Source organism: Crocodylus porosus, unplaced genomic scaffold, assembly GCF_001723895.1.
Source record: "Crocodylus porosus isolate Cpor-Errol unplaced genomic scaffold, CroPor_comp1, whole genome shotgun sequence".
NCBI lineage: Eukaryota > Metazoa > Chordata > Crocodylia > Crocodylidae > Crocodylus > Crocodylus porosus.
Genome location: NW_017728922.1, coordinates 5,057,873 through 5,077,494, shown reverse-complemented (window position 1 = coordinate 5,077,494; position 19,622 = coordinate 5,057,873). Strand labels below are relative to the sequence as shown.

Sequence of the window (19,622 nt, the reverse complement as noted above, 5' to 3'; positions counted from 1 at the left end):
CGGCTCGGCGCGGTCCGTGCAGCCCGGCGCTGCTCGCTCCCCTTGGCCACGGGTCACGAGCCTGGGGCTCCCCTCCCGCCCCTCTGTTGTGGTCCTTGGTCCCACGGGATCACTTGTTGCCTTCTCAGTAGCCCCCGGCTTGAGCCACGATCCCGCGAGGCAGCCAACGGGCCTGGGTGGGTGCCGCGGCCCTGGGGCAGAGCATCGCAGCGCAGTGCCCGCGGGCTGCCTGAGCCGGGGGCGGGCGGCGGCCGCCTTGCTGCCGCCCTTCCGAGCCCTCGCTCCTCTCCCCGGTTCTCTGGCGTTCGCCCCAAGCCGAGGAAACCCATGTTAGTCCTCAGCAGCTTTCCCGGTAAAGAAGGCTTGTATCGTTTGACTTGGCTTCCCCAGTGGCATAACAAATAGGCCTGCGGCCCGCGGTGGCGCAGAGCAGACGCTGAAGGGGAGAGCGGGCTGGGTCTGACCCGGGGATTGTCCCATGAGGCTCCCCCTTGCAGCTGCAGGTCGAGGAGGGTCGGATTCAGAGGCTGGGCCCATCGCTCCCCTGCTCGGTAGCTGCTGCTGCCCCGGTCTGTCTCCTGGCCCTTTCTGGCACTGCTTCGGCGCCTTCTCCGGTTTGTCCCTCCGGCTTCTGGGTGCAGCAGTCACTACTTGCTCCCAGCCTTGGTCACAAGCCTCGGGCACACCGCTGGGAGGCTGGTTTTGCTGTGAGAGGATGTGCTGGGGGTCATCTGCCTCAGTGATGATGCCCTTGGGTGCCAACCTGTGCACATGGTACTGAGGGGAGTGTTACTGGTAGCTTCAGCGAGTGTTTGTGCATACCCAGGAAATACCACACAGGTCTGCAGGCGGGTCCCTGGCCAGGCCTGGCTTAGCATGGAGCATGGTGGCATCTGTACAGCCTGGTGGGGGTGCAGACCTGGAATAGCAGGAGGGGTGAGGGGCAGTGTTCAGGCCCTTGGTTTCAGCAGCTGGACTCTACAGATCCAGACTGCACCTCGTTCATGATGCCGAGTAGAAAACCCAGCACGGTATTGCTGAGCCAGCCAGTGCTACCAGTTCCTCAAATCCACATGCCTCACCTTTCGCCCTGCCTACCATGTGTGTCCTCCCAGCTCAGAGTGCCAGAGGCCAGGCCTGCAGCCCAGGGCCAAGCACTAACTGGAGACTTGGGGACATTGTCTCTTACTCCCACACCTGCGAGTAGAGCCTTAGATTTTAATGGGGCTAATTAAAGACTTAGTTACAGTCAGAGTGAGAAAGGGTGGCAAAATCAGGAGAATTATATTAATGCTAATAATGCCACGGCCTCCGTTACCTAGCGCTCTACTTGCTTCATTGGAGAAGTGTGAATTCTCAGCATTACGCAACATTGCCCCCTGCAGACAGAACACAGTGACACATCCACCCACATGCCCCACTGAACACCACTTCTATTTACTGTAACTAGAAAAACAAGCCATGGGTATTTAAACTAACTGTACCTGCTCATGGCCATGAGGACTGGCCCTGGGATAAAGGCGGTGGGGGTAGAAATGGCACTGCTTTGCACAGCAGTCTGTTGTGAACAGACAGCAACCCTGGGAAGTGAATCACCAAGACTATGTAGCCTTAAGGACAGATCTTACCAACCCTGACAGGTGCCTGATGGGTGTGTCTCTGCTGTTTACACTGGCGTCATGTACAGCAGTTATTGTTCCAGTAAAGTCTCCCTGAGTTGTACTGCATCAGTAGGAGTCAACATAAGGACTAATGCTTACATTACTGGGAGATGACAGCAGTCTGAGTTCATCTGAGACCCTGCTGCAGACTCAGATGGCTTTTTCATAACCCTGGCACAAAGTACAGTTCCCTCCAGAGCTCCTGAGGGGAGCTGGCATCCAATCGTTTGGGTCATCAGAATAAAATGTAACATGTCTTGTTCCTCCTGCATTTCCTGCTCATGTTTCTTTCTTCTATTACAGGTTTGCAGAAAACAGGAGGTGACTCAGGCCCCTGATCCCTGTGACTGGGTGGGAGGAGGTGAGAGAGTTAGGGAACAAGTTAGCTGCAAAGTGAGAGGTGAAGGAGCCCTTGCCAAGTGGTGAATCATCAGGCAGTGAAAATAGATCTTATTCTTTATGGGCAATGCGTAGAAGAGGCTGTAAGTGAGAAGCAGCTTGATTTGTTCATTAAACTGTAGAAGCAGAGAGAGAAATGGACCGTTTGCCATAGACAAGGAAGAGCGTCTTCCCTAGCGAATGAGGCAGTAAATTACAACCAAGCTAGAGTGTCATTCACTGTCTTGGAGCCCCTGGTAATACTAAGGCTCCCTCAGAGGAATGATTGTAGTTTGGGACACAGGGGAGATTGGGAAGCCTTCCATTTCATTGAGGGGGCAGAGATGTTGTGAAAGAGACCTCCAGTGAGCTGGAGAAGCACAGAGAAAATGTGGTGAAGTAGATGGTGATGTAGGAGGTCATGTTAGGTGTTAATTGTGCTGATTTTCTTTTATACAGTATCATTAGATCACTGTGCTATTTTGAACTGTCCAAGCCACAACCCCAGCTGTCTGCCAGAGTTTCACTGCAGGTAAGTTCTTTTTTTGGGCAGGTTATACTCACCACACCAAGATGCCACTGACCTAGTTAGTGTTTTCCACAAATGCTGAGGAGGTTTACAGAAGGCAGTGGCATCTTTGGAGTGCCTCCCTTTCTCCCTCATTTTCTGCCGTCTGGGGGTGTTGAGATATGGTGACTCAAGGGGCCTCCTAGCATGGCAGAGTTAATGCCTGCCCTATCCTATGTAGGAAGTGGAGCCTGGGAATTATTATTACCTGTGGGGACCTGGTTCCCTTTGTCTGACCAGCACCATTATTTGTGATCTAAACCATCCATTAAGGCCACTAGAGCCCAAGACACTAGGAGAGCTGTGAAGAGAATGGCAGTTCCTTTTTTGGAGAATTTCAAAATTTGTTTGCAGTCTGTTTCAGATAAAAACCTACAAATCATAAAATTCTCTGGGAAAGAAAAAATAAAAAATAATTAAAAAAACTAATTTTGCATTAGTCAAGAAGATTTTGTTGTAAGTTGTTACAGTGTCCCAGTCTAATACAGAATAATCTCTGTTGCAAATAAAATGCTGTTTCAAAAGGAAAAAAATAAAAAATATGAAGTCAGTGTATGTCAACATGAGACATTTTGATGTTGTTGCAATGTATATTCTTCTTTTCCCGTTCTATATAAGTTTTCACTCAGATTGATAGAATTTGGTCGAATAGTGCATTTTCAATAGAATTGCATTTTTTTCCAATGGAAAACACTCCACCAGGCTTTTCTGACCAGCTCAGTTTATCAGTCCTTCTTCACATAGCTTCCCAGCTACAGCCATAGCCCATAGCTTTTGTGGCAAACCAGAGGCTATTCTGCCTTGTTGATCTGGAAAAACCTTCAGCGCCCTTGATAGATTTAGTCAGAGAGAAACAATTCCAGGCCTAACCCCATTTTATTGTTGCTGCATTTTGTATGCAGGGCCATGGCTTGGTTGGATCAGCACCAGAAATACGTAAGACCACAATCCCCTTATTAACAACTCTGCTTTGCACCACTGTCAGTCATACCAGATTACCAACAACCCAGTCTCCCAGAGGAAGAGACCTGCATTTAATCCCTCCAGTCCCACCACAGTGCTGTCTGTCCTTCTGAATCTTTGGCGAAACCAGAGCTTTACCACCTCCCGCAACAGACCATCTCCCTGGGAACAGCCTGTTTCCTTTCAGCCTATCTCCAACTCTTAGGAGACAGCAGCTAGTGGTCCTCAAAAGTTAGTTCTTAGGGCAAGGTGTTTCACGAAGCTCTTCAGGGCTTGTTGAATTGCAGTCTGGCTGCTTCTTTGGACTCCATATCATGCAGACATCTCCAACTGCAAGCTGTCGGCATGGGAGCTGGTACAACTGAGCAGTTTTGTCTGGACAGCAGGAGGACCATCCTCTGCCCTGAACAAAGAAGGGATATTCCTGGAGCACCTCCATACACACCTGGAGAGGAGGAGAATTGAGGCTGCATGTTATTATATAGGACAGCAACACTTGCTTCCAAATTGCTCCTGCTCTCCCTCCAGTAGCACAGGTCCCTCCACTGTGCCAGATACTGTACAAATGCATAATGTGAGACAAGCCCTTGCCCAAAGAACTTAGTAGCTAGATAGACATGACAGGCAAGGGGCTGGGGGGGAAAGGCACACTGAAGGGGAGAGACTTGCCCAAAGTCATGCAGCAGCTCCATAGCAGGTCAGAGAAGAGAACCCGTAGATACACCTGAATTCAAATGACATCGTCTGGTTGCCTAAACAGGCAAACTCATCAAAACAGGAAGAGCTGCCCCAGTAGGACTGACCAGCTTGTACAGGGGGCACTCGTTCAAGGGCCAGCCCTGTGCAGCTCCTGAGGACTCTTGAGTTTTGATCGCTAGTCTGTCCCAATGGTGCCCTGGCATCAGTAAAATGATTGTGCACTTCATTGTGGTTTTTAGAAACACACTTGGTTCTTAGCTCTCAAGGAGGTTAGAAGAAACTTGGTGTTCACCACCTCTGAATTAAGCAGGCCTTTAGGTTCCATGACCAGCTACTAAGGTCCTGGCATGGATGCCCTTCTGGGAGGCATGCAAGCTAAAAGGAAGTGTTTTGCTCCTGGGAACCAAGCCTGTGGTGCTGTTGTTGGGGAACTTTAGCACTGACTGCTCTTTCCAGCCCTCTTCTCACCCATAGCCCACTTCTGGCATCTTCTGTCAGACTGAGACTGAAAGCCCCACAGCACTGAGTACATATTTTATTCTGTATATGTATCGGGTTGACGCCCTTGAGGTCTGACTGCGCTACAATAATAAATAAACTTTCTGTGCTGCCTTGAACAGTTTTCAGTTGCTAGGTGTCTGGGGTTCTCTGGGTATAAAAAGGAGCTAATAATGGAAAATAATAATGTCCATCCCTATAGACATGCAACTTTCACTAACAAGGTTTAGTAAAGTATTTTGATTTCCTGAGATGATACCAGTGACAAAAGTGTGAAGTGTTATTCATTATGTTTCAGGCATTATCTAGGTTGCAACCATATTGGTCTAGAGGAACAGACAATCAGGATTCATAATAGAAATTATGTCTTTTATTAGATCAGCAAGATTTTTGCAAATAAAAAAGAAAAGAATTTTTTCGAAAAAGTTTTGTTGGTCTAGTACAGGGGTGGGCAAAATGTGGCCCACCATGCCATCCTATCTGGCCTGCGGGGCCTCCCCCCAGAAAGTAGAAAATTAATATTTATCTGCCCCTGGCTGTCTATCATGTGGCCCTCGATGGCTTGCCAAAACTCAGCAAGCGGCCCTCTGCCCAAAATAATTGCCCGTCCCTGGTCTAGTAAAATATATCATCTCTACTATGAGTCCTGATTAATTATGTTTAGCATTCATAGGCCTGTTCAAGAGAGTGAAGAGTAGGAGGTTACTCTGATTAAACTATGATATTCTCTCTGGTATGGGAAGTATTGACATTTTCTCTCTCCCCCTAGCAGATGAGGACAGTGTGAAGGAACTCTAGTACACACCTTCATTTCCTGTTTCCTGAGGTAGACTTCTACCGAGGCAAACCCAGCATGATGACTCTTCTGTATCAGTCCCACCATGCAGGAGCTGAGCTGGAGCTCAGGGCTGGCCTCTGGACACTTCAGGAAGTCCTCCAGTTGTAAGTCTTCTACTCTCTTCTGCTCCCCACTAGCTAGCACAGCAAGGGAGCCCCTCGTGAAGTGAGGCAGCATGAAAACAGTGCTTAGTGTAGGGAACAACATAGACCAGGCTTCTCTCTTGGAGGCAAGTTCACCATGACCCACCACAGTAGTTTGGATTTGAGAAATGACTGCAGGGGCAAGGGGCTGTGAATAGACGAGTGCATAAGAAGATGGCATGGAAGACCCTACTAGTGGTGGAGAAAGGTGTTTGGGGACTGAGGCAGGAGTTGGAGGGGATTTATGAAAGCTTGTATCAAATGGTGGCTTCCTGTGACTCTTCCTGGAAGGTAATTCAGAATGGTGAGAGCTACCAGAACCTGGAAGGACTGAGCTGGGGTGGAGATGACTTGTTGCTGCCAAGGCAAGCAGGGGTGCCCCATGAACATCTGGGGCTGCGATACTAGCTGACCACAGCATATTATTTTGGTTGGGGATGTGAGTGATGTAGCCAAGCTGTTTTATACCTGCTTGCCAGGAGGGGGCAGCCAGTCCATAGTAAATGCATGCAGGTCCACTGGAGAAGTTTGGAGATGGGGCAGAGCTGGCTACAGGTGGGTGGAAGCTGTGAGGTTCCTTTGTCTTTAGGTTTATAGAGGCTGTGGCTGAACTCTCCATGGAAGCTGTGGCAAGAGGGTCAGAGGATTGTCTTGGAGGGTCCAGCCATCCCCTAGCATCCTTCTGGGGACTCTTTTTAAGCCCTTCCATCTGTGTTCCTGTCTGAGGAGGATCTTTGCTAACAGAAGTCAGTGATCCAGCTGAGCCACTTGCAAGATGTGGGGCTTGGAGAAGTAAGGGGCAGGACTGTGTACTTGTGAAATGATACAACCAAGAGGCTTTCTTCATGTCTCCACCACTCCAGAGAGGGACCAAGTTGGAGAATTTTCCTGGGTGGGGGAGCCTGAAGTTGATCACAGGGGGAGCCATGGATCCTGGAGGTGAGGACCACAGGCAGCACCGCTCTGCACTATGGGAAGCACTTGGGGTTGAGTTTAGGCTGTTTGTATCCCCTGCATCTGGATGGTGCCTATAGATGTGAGCAGACCCAGGTAGTTGCAGCCCTGAAGGGTGGGGGCAATTTATTCTCTCACGTGGGACCAAGCCAGGAAGTTGTTTATGCAGCTGGGGATGGAGACATGAACTTTTAGTTCCCTTCTCCATGCACCTGAGTGATCTGGCAATCTCCAGGTACTCATTGGGTGGACAGGGCTGGAAGAAAGCACCAATTCTGGCTTCTGTGGAGGTGGGTGAGGCAGATTGTTCACCTTTATCTGGCTCAGGGAAAGCCTTTCCCTCCATAATCTCACGTTTCTTTGGTGGCAGGCTGAGCTGGCTGTGCGGGAGCCATTCTGTCCGTGTTCTGCTCCTGTTCCCTGAGCAGCTGGAAGCTGCAGACAACTCATGTTCCTGAAGCATCTTGTGTAGGTACAAGAAAGGTTTCACCCCTCCAGCTCTGAAGGCAAGAGCAGCTAGAGCAGGGCCGAGCACAGGATCGCATATGCAAAGAAACAGAACAGTTTCATGATGCGGATGTGATATGTGACCACAATCACACATTGCTTCTGCAGCACCGCTGCTCTTGGCACCTATGCTGGAGTAGCTAAGCACCTCACAAGAGGTAGGAACTTCTACTCACAGCATCTCTATGAGACAAGGGCACACCACCGCCATTTCAGATGCAAAACTGAGGCACAGACAAATAACATGTGGTGCTCAAGGTGACATAGGAGGTCCAGTCAGAAGGAGACCTCTATTTCACCTCTGTTGGATTAACCCATGTTTGCTGGGCACTCTGTTTTAAATAACAGAATTTGTGGGAATGCAGTCAAAATCCCCAACCCCTCTCCCCTCATAATTTATGTCAATGTTTTCAAGAGTTCACAGGGATCTGAGTCTCTCAAATGCAGCCAAAGGCTTCCTTCAGACATATTAAAACCATCAGATACTCGTTCCCCAGCTGAGACTTATCTGTAACACTGACAGCCCTGTCCAAATGACCATGCCTGGCTGCATGAGTGACTGGTGCCTCCTGACTCTGGGGGGGCACCTGCAGAAGCCGCTGACAGTGGCAGCCCTGTCGGGGGGCACCAGCCCTACCGACAGCATCAGTGTCGACCATCAGTGGGGGCACCAGCCCCGTTGGGGGGGGCACGTGCACCCCTGTGCACCCCCTACCAGTTGCCTATGCCTGGTTGCCAGGAGGAAACACCATCCTGCACAAGATCATGGATGAAATGGATGCCCAGATCCCCTCATCTTCTTCCCTTCAACCTGAACAAAACCCGTCATCATGAACAGAGGCTCTGAGGTAGGCTTAGGCTCAGGGTGGGACCTCTGCTGTGCTTTACTGGTTCTGGGATCCCCTCTGGGGTGTGAAGCCCTTCCCAGGGAGAGATTTGTCCAACAGGGCACGTACAGGGGGGATGCAACTCCCTTTCATCTGGTCAGAACTCATCAGCTGAACCAAATTAGTCCTCAGATCAGAGCAGAAACCCCAGCAGCTAAGATCAGTGCCCAAGGAGGCAGTGCAGCCACTGCAGGAGCTATCCCCAAGCCTGGCTTTTCTCCTCCCTAGCATCTGCTGCCCTTAAACCTCATCCCCAGAGCTTTCTCCTCTAAATCTTACCTTAAAATTTTCCCCTGAACATCCAGTGTACCCCTCTGCCCTACTGGGCCTCCCTGGGCTTGGCTCCTGAATTATGTTACCCATCCCTGAGGACATCTGCTCTGCCCCAAGAGAACAGAGGGCTCTGAGTCCTGCAGAGGTAGACATGTTCCCCTCAGGTCTCACTGCTAGCCCTGGCCTCCCTCCCACCTACTGCCCCTGAGATTCCTCAGGTCCCTCTCAGAAATGGTGGTGCGCTTTTTCTGCTGCCCAGGGCAGGCAGTGGGCAAGCAAGCACCTTACCTGTGTTGTGGATCTCCAGCTGGGAAGGACCTGTAACAGGCTTGGCAGTTAGGAGCTTGCCCTGTCTGTCTGTGTGCACTGAAGCACTGATGAATAAGGTCACCCAGCTGGTCTGTGTGGGAGGCTTCCTCACATATACACATACTGCCTCCAGTGTCAGCCCAGGGACTTATTTTGAAGCAGCCAAACTAAGGGATTTGGGACCCCTTCTAAATACATGCTGGAGAGCTCTGCCACTAGGAAACATGAGCCCTTTCTCTGCGGGAGGGAGAGAGCGCAAGTGATGGCATTGGGGTGGGGGCGGCTCAGGAAGCAGCCTATAGCACGCAGGGTTTTCTGTGCTTTCTACAGAGCTTTACAAGGTGACCCCAGCTGCAGCCTTGGTAATGAGGGGAGAGGGGAGAGCTGGCTTAGGGCCACCACAGATCCCAGCAGCACCTGCAAACAGCTCCATTTGAGCAAGGCAGGTGAAAACCTTGGCTCCTGCACATTGCCTTTGGGCAAAGTTTGGGTGCCCTTGCCTTGGGCCATGTTCACTGTTGGTGTAACCCCAGTGAAATCCGGGGGTGGGGAAGCTTCCTGCATCTGGCTCTGCTCTCCCAGCACAGAGGTAGGTGGAGAAGCAGAGCTGAAACGGCCTCCATCAGCATCTGACATTTCACATGATGCTCTTTGTCTCCTGTGATGTGGCTAAGACTGACCAAGCACTAGCACATTCTCCAGCTCAGCGTGGCATATGTCTCAGTCATCTCAGAACTGAGCGCTGGGAACGGGGTGGGGAACCCCACTGAGTCAGAGAGGCAAGATGGTCGTTCAGGCTTGGTGACAGACCACTCTGTGTGGAAAATGTGGACGATTGTGACCAAGTCTGTGGCTTGACCAGGTTAATAGGTGTCTCTAGATCAATTAGACCAAGGCCTTATCAGGTCATCTCCTGCCTCTGCACATGGGACCAGCTGTGCAGTGTGGTGCGTCAGGGTTGGGATGGGGATTTCCAGTCAGTTGTGTGTGAAGCAGGTGGGTTGATTGTGGCTGTGCCTTAGTTCCTATCTACTTTTCAATGCTCTCCTTATGCTGCTGTCAAGAACAGTAGATGGCTAGAAGTGGGTCCCTTGATGTTGGGCTAAGCGCTAAGGAAAGGATGCTCACAGATGCTTTCTCACATGGTGCAGGTAGAAAGGCACCCCTGGATTCTTTAAGAACTCTCCTTGTCACTGTGCCTCTCTATCTTTCAGTACCTATGCTAGGAACAGCTTGCTCTTCCTTCCCCCAGCTACTGTTGAGAGCAGCAGAAAAATGCCCCCAGAAGAGCCCGAGTGGCTTTTTGTAAGACCTTGGAGGGTTCCCTGAGGAGCTGGAGCCTGTGGGCTGCCATGCACAGATCCACTGCTGGCAACTATGAGCTTTGTGCTTCATTTTAACGAGGCAGATTTCACAAATATACAAAGCTCTGCTCTGATGTCCCCTTCCACCCCCAAGCCTGAAACTAGGCTGCTGTATAAGTCTTTGTGTGCCTCTGTGATGAATCAAGCGCTAGTAACATCAAAGGGAGGAGGCAGGGAAAGTCAGAAAAAAGCAAGAGATTCAGACAAGGAGGTGACAGTAGGAGCTGCAAATAACACACGTGCTGAGTGCGCATGCACACATTCTGGTATATGGACATGCATGCGCATGCACACAATGCTTCAAATCCAGCAGTATTACACACATGCTTGCAGTACTAGGCTACCCATGTGCAGGTGCCTTAAGACCCAGCTGCACTGCTAGAGACACACACCTGTATTAAATACATGCAACAGACCAAATCACACTGGCACCTCCAACACATCCTGGGGTGCCATAGGATTTTTTCAACGGCGTCATGGGCTGCTAGAGGTATGCCAACACCTACATGTAATTTCCAAGATAAACCTGAAGGTTTCAAATAGGAGACCATAGTGTCAAAAATATTCTGACCTGCTGTGGTTTTGCTGAGTTCTTTGCAACAAAAAAATTGCGTTGTTATTTTTCTATAGTCCAAAAACAAGGGAAAGCTAAGAGCTAGCATTTTTCCAGGGGTGCCTTGAGTCTAAAAGGTTGAGAACCACCGTCCTAGATAAACTGTCCAGAATGTTATACCAGGATAGGCTGGGGAAGTATCAGTCTTACCAGTGTTTATTCCCCATGCCATCCAAAGATTAAGGGATAAATTAAGTCTTACTTTGACCTGTGTTTCTGAGCAAAAACCCAATTCTCCCCTCTGTGTCAGACCTTACCATACTGCCTTGTAGGTACTCCAGCCCCCACCCAGAACTGCAGAAGGAATTCAGAGACATTCTTCTGTCAAACCTTGTGTACTCCAGTTCTGTGACCACCACCTGACCAGGATTCTTCATTGCAATCTTTGGAGCCATGTCTCAAGAGCAGGCATGGATCCCTGTCTCCAAGGCATTCCCCAGAGCTCAGCATTTGCCCCTTCATAGTCTCTTTACATGAGAAGTCATGAGAATCATGGAGCTGCTAGGAGCTCTGTGAAAAAAGCTTGTTTATGCTCATTATTTGTATAGACTTTTCACTCCTATTGTTTGATTCATTGTGGATTACATGGACAGAGCTACTTTCATTTTGTGAATGTGGAACCTGAAGCGCGAAGAGATGCATTGACCATTCTTAAGGTCCCACAGTGAGGTGTTTTCAGCCTTGGAGTGGGACATTCAAGGCTCTGAGTCCTGGCCATGCTGATTTGCTCTCTCCAATTGTGATCTGTCCCATCTGAAGAAAGAAGAAGCCCTCACTCCTGACACAACAGCCTCCACTTTTCTCTTCCCTCTGGGTGCACTGCCTCCAATTTGTAAGCCCCACCTTGTGCCTCTCATTACTGACACCTGGTTTCTTGTGTCACAGACAAATGAGGTCACAGCCTCTGTCTGGATTGATATTTCCCCAATGACCCGCAGACCTGGGAGGACCAGTGGCATCTCATACCCCAGGGGAGGAGCAGCTAGTTTTCGGACTGCTTGTCTGTCACAGAAGCTCTCATTTAAAGTTCTACGGTACCTTCTTGGAGTGATAATGAAGGCCCCTGGGAAAGGGAAAGCCCCTATGCAGCAGGTACAATCCTTTAGAGACTGTAGAGATCCTCCTTCTCTGAGCATCCCTGGGACTGGGGTGGAGGATGAAACTTGAACATTTACCCTTGGACCGAAATGATAAGGCCTTTTGGATGTGGAACTAATTTCCTGGGTGCTGTATAATCCTGATCTCCACTAAGGGACTAAACCACTATGATAATGAAGAACTCATGGAGTGAGACAGTCCCTAGCTGCAGGGTTGGAGATATTCAGGCAATGCTGCGTGCGCACCAGGCCTGGCCATCATAGCTTGTTCAATGTGGCAATACCTTGTAGATTCCAAGTAGTTGGAGGAAAATGATCTATTAGGTCCATGTAGTTTAAGACTCTGCTTCCTCATGGGAGGATGCAGAATTGAACCCTGCCATGTATTCACCGGTGCTTTGTTCCTTTTGGCGCTAAATCATAGATTCAGGGAGTCGGAAGGGACCTCCAGGACCATCTAGTCCAGTTGTTTTCAACCTTTTTTCATTTGCAGACCCCTAAAAAATTTTGAGTGGAGGTGCGGACCCATTTGGAAATTTCAATTGTAGGTGTGGATCCCTTTGAATTGAAAGTGTGGGTATTCACATACTTTTGATTTATCCTGGTCACCTTTCACAGACCCCTTAGATATAGTCTGTGGACCCCCAGGGGTCTGTGGAGCACAAGTTGAAAACCATTGGTTTAGTCTAATGCCCTGCCCAGATGCAGGATTCTCTATTCCTAAACTATCCCAGATACCTACCTCTCCAGCATCTTCTGGAAAACGGCCAGTGAAAGAGATTCCTCAGCTTCCTTAGGTAGCTTGCTTTGTTGTTCTTACCATTAGGAAGTTTTCCCTGAGAGCGAATCTAACTTATTACCTCAGTTCTGTTCCATCATTTCCTTTTGCAGATTGATGATGCTGAGGCAGGATCTTCCAGATTATGGCTACCTCATTCCAGTACTACCAAGACTGGAGCATGTCAGTTGAGCAACAAGGTGCAAAAGAAGAACCGTCTAAAGAAAGTAAGCAGCCCTGCATGGGCCAGCCCCTCTGTTACCTCCCAATGAGGCAGCAGAAAGGATGGCTTTGTGGGGTGTGTGCATGACACACTCCTTGTTCCTAGCCTCTAGCAAGCTGAGCTGTAGTGAATGGACACCAACCAGTTGTGGAGAGCTGATTATCTCTGATTCCTCCTGGTTACTTGCTGGAGTTGAGAGGGTGGGTAAATGTTTGTATGTGTGTATCCCAGTGTTTCTTCTCTCATGAGTCTGAGGGTTGCTGAGCCAGAAAGGCTGAATGAATGGATGTCTCTAGCCTGCACCTTGTGCTTCCTCCTCAGTCAGGGATCGCCTCATTGGGTCAATATGTGCCATCACCTTCATCATATAATTCAGCTTTCCATTCCAATGGTCTCTGTCCTGACAGATTCTCAAGAAGCTGTCACTGCTCAAGCTGATAAAGCAGGCTGATCGCAGGATCCTCCGGCTACGTGTATTGGCCAGCAGGTGCTGGAAGTTACTGACATTCGAGAAACCTGCCAGTCTTGTTCCTGGCCCTGCTGGGTGAGTCACTTGCCTACAGAATCCCAGACGTTGTCCAACCTTTGAAGGTGAAGAGAGGTGTCTATAAGCACGTGTCTTGACTGTGAGGGTGCATGAACCTGGATGAAGCTGTAGGCCTGAGTGGGATTGTGTGTCTCTGTTGGCTGGGTCAGGGAGTGTCCTCAGGTGCAGGAGAGAAGTGGGGTAGATGAAAGGTAGGGTAGGGTAGGAGAGGAGAGAAGTGGGGTAGTTAGCCAGTGAATGAACCCACTAAGAACGTCCTGTGCCACCTGCCAGATATGATGCCTCAGGGTTGCCCAGTCTGTCTCATGCTTCCAAACACCTATGAAAAAAAACAGTTAAAAATGATGTCATACCCAGATTTCTCAGCAGAAAAGTTCAGGCCAAAGGGGTGAAGGGAGGAACTAGTGGAGTCACAGCTTAGTGGACTATATAGCAAGCAAGGTTGTTTGAGATAGTGTTGTGTCATGTTGTGCAGCAGGAGCCTGCTGAGCTGTTTGGAGACGTTAGTGCGACACACACTTTGCATGTGTAGAGTCCAAGGAAACAAGATGTGGGGAAGCTGTGGGGACAGGAGACTTCAGTTGTGCACACAGCAGGTGCCCGGGAGGCAAGCTGGCCTGAGCCCTGCTCTTGGCTCTGCTACTGACTCATTGTGTGTGGCCATGGGCAAATCACTTCTCCCCTCTTCCTTAGCATCATTGTCTGTAAAACCAGGATAGCACTTGCTTGTTTTCAGAGCTGTTTGAGGGTGATGAAGTAATGTGTGTGTGGTGTTCTGGAGACAAAACAGGGTGAAAATGTCATGTATTAGCAGCAATAGCAATTTGTGGGCTTAGATCCAGCCTGTATTAGAGGAGAAGGATCCAGACCATTGACTTTCTTGTTCCCCCAGGGACAGTTATTACTAGGAATTCCTACCACCCCAATTCTATATGGGCTCTCAGCACCTATGAGGCAACATCCCAGGCTGGCCAGGCCTCTTCCTAGCCACCCAGCAGGACCAGCTCTTCCTCTGTTTGTGGAGGCTTCATTGCAGCCCTTGGGGCACTCCTTCCCTTAGCCCTTCCATGTTTCCTTGTAGCATCTCTGCCTCCTGTGCACAGGGGCTGGGTTCCTTACTGCCATTCCAGGGAGCTGCGGTCCTAGTCATGTGCCTCTAGGAAGCTCCAGGGGCTAGAAGGGCCACGTGCTACCGGCTCTTCTGGATTCTGTTTGTGTTCAGGGCATGCTGGGGGAGAAAAATAATGACTTTTTTACTTTGGCTTAGAACAAAAGCATCCTCTATGGAGCCAAAGAAGCCTGGAGTGGACGCAGATACTAGTCCTGTTGTCAACACTGCCACAGAGACTGATCCTGACATTACAGATGTGAGCCCTACCACTCACCCTAATGTAGAGACTGCTCCTATCATTGAGGATGCTGACCCTGTTACCATTGCTGGGGATGACATGGAGATAGATGCTGATATTGTGGATGCTAGACCTGCCTCTGAGGATGATATGATGGCTGATGCTAACTTGGTGCTGTGTAACCCAGAGCCGCCCCTGGAGGTCCAGCCTGAGATTCAGGAGTGGAGGGCCTGTTTTGAAGGCCTGCCCCAGCGGCTCCACGTCCCTGCCCCTAAAGTGCTCTGCAGACCAGCTGTCCAGCGATGGATCAAACCATGCTGTACTCGGTCCTGTGGCCAGACACTGGAGCACCCATCAACTGTCTGGTACCGGGAGTAACAAAACCTATTTCTGTAAGCAGTTAGTTCCACTCCCCCTGGGGCTGCCTAACTGGGATCCCTCCAGAACATGAAGCCTCAACAGCTTCCTGTCCTTGGGTGAAGTAGGATCCCTCCAGATCCTGTCAGTGGCCAGAGGGTGTCACTGCTGAGGCCTTTGAGGTGCTTCCCATCCATGATGATGACTCTGGCCCAGTCCTAGCTTTTTATGGCCCCTGGGAGCAAGGGTTTGAGGGATTCTTGGCCTTGGATTCTCTATATACCACCACAACCCACCACAGAAGTTCTTATATAATGCTTATGGTATACACCCATGTTCTTATACACCCAAAGGATCTGAGTGCCTGCTGTTTTCAACCCCCAGCCAAGATTTTAGTGGGAACAGAGCTAGCGTGCCCAATACCATCAAGGAGAGCTGTGCCCCTCAGCCACTGTTTATGCATTTCTTCAAAAGGGATCTATTCCCTTTCTTAGCATGATGCTGTAGTCCCAGCTGTTCAGTGCAGAAGGGCTGGGCCACCCAGGGTTAATCCAGTACAGCAGATACCCCAAGTGGTAGGATTTATGGTGTCTTCTTTTATCCTTTGCTAAGAATGCCCAGGCACTACTGTGCCTGACTGTGTCACTAGCAGATCCTGTTCTTAATGGGGACTGTAGTAATTACTGAGGACCGTAATCACAAAACAGACTTTTAGCGTGGAGAGTCCAGCTCACTGCACTTGTTTCAAGAGTACATTTGTTTTTCCTTCCAGGTCTTTCCAAACTGGGTGGAAACTAGGTTGAACAATTGAAGGAGAGAGCTGCTGAGTGATGTACTGAGCCATAATTCTATAAATAAAGGAAATAACCTGCATCCTTCAGACACAAAACTTGTCTCTGGTCTGAAGTCTGAGCACAGGCAGGCATGCAGGGATACTTGGCATAGTGAGAAGGAATTGGACTGTGCCTCTTCTCTAGTCACTTACAATTCTACCCACTAGACAGGCCCAGTTCTTCCCTACTGTGTCTCTGCTAGAGACACTGGCAGTATCCAAGGGAGATTTATGAGTTCGTTATGATAAATTAATATTATATCAAATGGGAATCAGAAAGTTTTCTTGACAGTAAATTGTCAACGGATCCTTTTAAATCTGGCAGCCTGAGCTGAAGTTGTTTTTAGGACCTCCATACCTGCGGTGAGGAGTTTATTCTTGGGACAGTTCTCCATGTGAAAGCTCTTGTTATCTCAAGCCTGTGGCTCCTCTATGTGTTCCTGTATCCTTTCCCCATTTCCTGGGGCCCTTGATACCAGTCAGAGGCACCGTTAATGTGTGACAAGTGTAATATGATGTCACTAGGCTGAACTGTGACACTCCTAGGCCCATGAACTGATGTCATTGGTTAGAAGGAGCCCATCTGGGCAAAGGTTGGGTTCTGCTCCCACCCCCACCAATGTAAATGAGAAGTGTCCTTCAGCACCAGTGGAACAGCCCCCACAACAGTTGAATCTCTCTTCTGTGAGTGGTCCCATTGCCTGCAGGGAAGTCGCTGGAATGACTTGCTATATGTATAAAGTTAAACTCTTGTATAAGACTTTCCAAGACTGAACCCTAATGCTGCAAACCTGTAGACAGAAGTCTCACAGGTCTTGAGAGATCTCAGGGAGGAAATAAATGACTGAATTATGGAATTTTTAAGCATTGTTTCCACTGATTTAAGGCAACCTCCAATTGCTCTAAGAAACATGGGATACTGCGTAGCCATTCCTAACAAATCCTTTGTTATTATAGTGTTGCTCGTGAACTTTTAGTCTGTGCAGATCTATTGGGGTTGTCTTTATAATTTTATGTGTGCTGTGGTTGTGGCTGGGGATCCTGATTGTGGATCCAGGCTGCTGGGCTTCACTTTGTAGAAACACAGAACAGAGGGCTGCCCCAGAGAGCTTGCAATCAAGTTTGAAACAGGAGACAATGGGTAGATGCAGTGAATAGACCTGCTGCCTCCTCAGTGGTGGAGACACTGTGACAGCAGTGTGTTACTCTAGACTGCTTATGACTGTTCTTGTGTTGCACAACTAAAACAAGCAAACTAACAGAAGCTTGTAAAGCAGTGATTACACCTACAATTTGCACCAGAAAGGACGCTTGTGAGCTGAAAGGGTGCCAGTGGCCAATCTCTTTCCCCATTAAGAATATGGGAAAGGCCAGTAGGCGGCACTCCAGAGTTAAGGTATCACTCCGGTCTGCTGAAAGACTTGGCCACTGGCCAGGTGTTCCAGCCACAGGGGAAAAGGCCAGCTCCTGATCACCCTGTGGGTGCCACTGACTCGCTGGGATTAACCACTGTGTTTGGTCCCTGCCATTCATTTGTCCTTCTGGACCTAGCGGACAGCTGCCAGCCCACCTGGTTCTCCTGTTAGGTCTGACTGGTTGAGGTGGGCAGACGTCCTTTGACTCACTGGACTTTGGATTGGGCCCTTGGCCAACCTCCAGGCTTCCCTCTTGATGTCACCATTCTTGATACCCCCAATATCTCCCTTTCCTGCCCTGGAGTTTGTCCTTTATGCCTGCCATGCTTATCCAGCAACCCTCAGAGAAGTTCCTGCCTTGCCTCTCCTGAGGACTTGCCGGAAAGCCCATTTCTGTAGAACACCTCCCAGCTGAGCTCAGTCTAGATCTGGGGTGCTCAACTCAGGGCTGCAGGCCAGATCTGGCCCCCAGCACTGTGTCATCTGGCCTGCCAGGCTTCCCCCAGGTCTAAAAATGTGGTGGCAGAGGAGCCAGTGGCACTATTCCTCTGCTGCTGAATTTCCAAACCTCTGAGGAGCCCCTTGGGCTGGATAATGTGGCCCTGCACACTAGATGGGGTTCATGGGGCAGGGCCCAATCCCACTATGCAAGGCTGGGAGGTGGTAGTGTGGGGCCCTGGGGCCCAACTCTGGGGTACGGGGCCTGATGATAGTATGTGGGGGAGGCATGAGGCCAAATGCTAGCCTACGATGGTAGTGTGGGGCCTCAAGGACTTGATATCAGCACAAGGGCCCAGTTGGGAGCAGCAGGGAGTACCTGGGGCACAGCCAAAGCCTCGCAGGGCCCATACTACTCATCTGGCCCCCAGGGCTAAAAGACTGAGCACCACTAAACTAGAGAGCACAACTGTGGGTTACCCATTCCCAGGCCCTTGGGGTTGTGTGAAGCTGCTTGTTACTTGAAAGTGTCTGGCCACCCTTCTACACGAATAAGTCCTAGTTGATGGGATATCTCCAAACTAGTCACTTCCATGATGGCTTCAGTCACTTGTGCTACGCAGTTAATTGTTTGATCTCCTGAGTCACGTGATGTGCCTGCCATCTGAGGGGTTGAATGCAATTTTTATATACAGACAGTGAGCTTAAAGATGGAGAAACAAGCAAGTCACCTTCCCACATCCCATGAACCCTCTGGCCAAACCTTCCCCCTTTGAGAATCGAGGGTTTCATGGTCCATAAGCACCTGTGGACTAATAATAACTAGAATAACAAGAGATAAGGAATGTGGTAGTTTATTTATGCGAATGTACACAAGTATTCAGTATCTGGCCAGTTCTATATGCTTTGGGCTCTATATGCCACCCTTTGTGTTTGCAGCACCCCACTTAATAGCCTTGCCTGGGACCTTCCCATGGTGGTGATCTGCTGTGGCTGAGATGTCAACTACATGGCCGTTAGTATTGATCTACATTGCAGTGATGCCTGGGAGCCCCAGTTTTAGAGCAGGACCCTGCTGCGCTAGGTGCTACACAAACAGACCTTGCCTGGAAGAGCTGGCATCCTAAGAGGCAAGGGATGGATCCAGCCAGACCGAAGGCTGAGCACCAAGAAACAATGGGACACTAGAGGTAAGTGGAGCCCGTGCCCACCTGGCCAACTGTCCTCGCTGTCTTTGTAGCATGGATAAGTTTTCTGGAGTGATGTGAAGGGGGTTTGTGAGTGTTTACAGGACGCTTCTCAGGATCATAGGAAAACTGGGCTGGAAGGGACCTCACAAGGTCATATATATACTCCAAGTCCCTGGTCAAGGCAAGAGCACCCCAACCAACTCATCCCAGCCAAGTGCCTGCCCAGCTTACTCTTGAAAACTTCCAGGGATGGTGATTCCCTGACAGCTGGAGGCAGCCTGCTCCAACTTCCCTGCAGTCAGGCCTTCTGATGCGCCTACTGGATCATGGGCATGGGCTTGTAGAGGAAGAAGGCTAAGGCTCCCTGGACAGGCCACGGGGGACGCGTAGGAGTGAGGGCACAGGTGACTAACGAGTGCGCTCAGGGGGCAGAGCTAGAGCCACGAGCCCCTGGCTGCGGGGCTGCACTAAGGGGGCATCCGCAACCGCTTGGGACAAATAGGCGGAAAACGAGGACTGGAGCGAAGGGCAAAGGTTTCAGACGAGCGCGGTTTGAAACCTTTGGCCCTCCAACCCGCGTGGAGCAGGGACAGGAAAACGGCCCCACAGTCCCCGGGCCCGGCCGCAGCCTCCCCCTGGCTAGAGCAGAGGTGCGGGGGGGCCGCCGGTGCCCCCGCCGCGGCTCCTCTCGCCCCGCGGGGGCGGTCCTGGTCCGCCCCGTCCGCGGCACCGGGCCGGGCG

The 19,622-nt window shown here is 50.1% G+C and overlaps 1 protein-coding gene across 3 annotated transcripts in view; it reads left to right on the top strand.

The window, feature by feature from the left end:
- TP53TG5 (TP53 target 5) overlaps positions 1-16,695 on the top strand; it is a 20,757-nt gene extending 4,062 nt beyond the window's left edge. The window contains exons 1-4 of one of the 3 annotated variants that reach the window (XM_019539668.1): positions 10,745-11,747; positions 12,644-12,757; positions 13,161-13,297; positions 14,568-16,695. In XM_019539668.1, coding sequence (XP_019395213.1) covers positions 11,583-11,747; positions 12,644-12,757; positions 13,161-13,297; positions 14,568-15,027 — 876 coding nt within the window. In that variant the 5' untranslated portion in view covers positions 10,745-11,582 and the 3' untranslated portion in view covers positions 15,028-16,695. Of the gene's footprint in view, positions 1-1,964; positions 2,023-5,536; positions 5,710-10,744; positions 11,748-12,643; positions 12,758-13,160; positions 13,298-14,567 lie in introns of those variants that run through there. The other 2 variants (XR_002101980.1, XR_002101981.1) reach the window with 2 other exon arrangements.
- Positions 16,696-19,622: the final 2,927 nt, after the last annotated feature.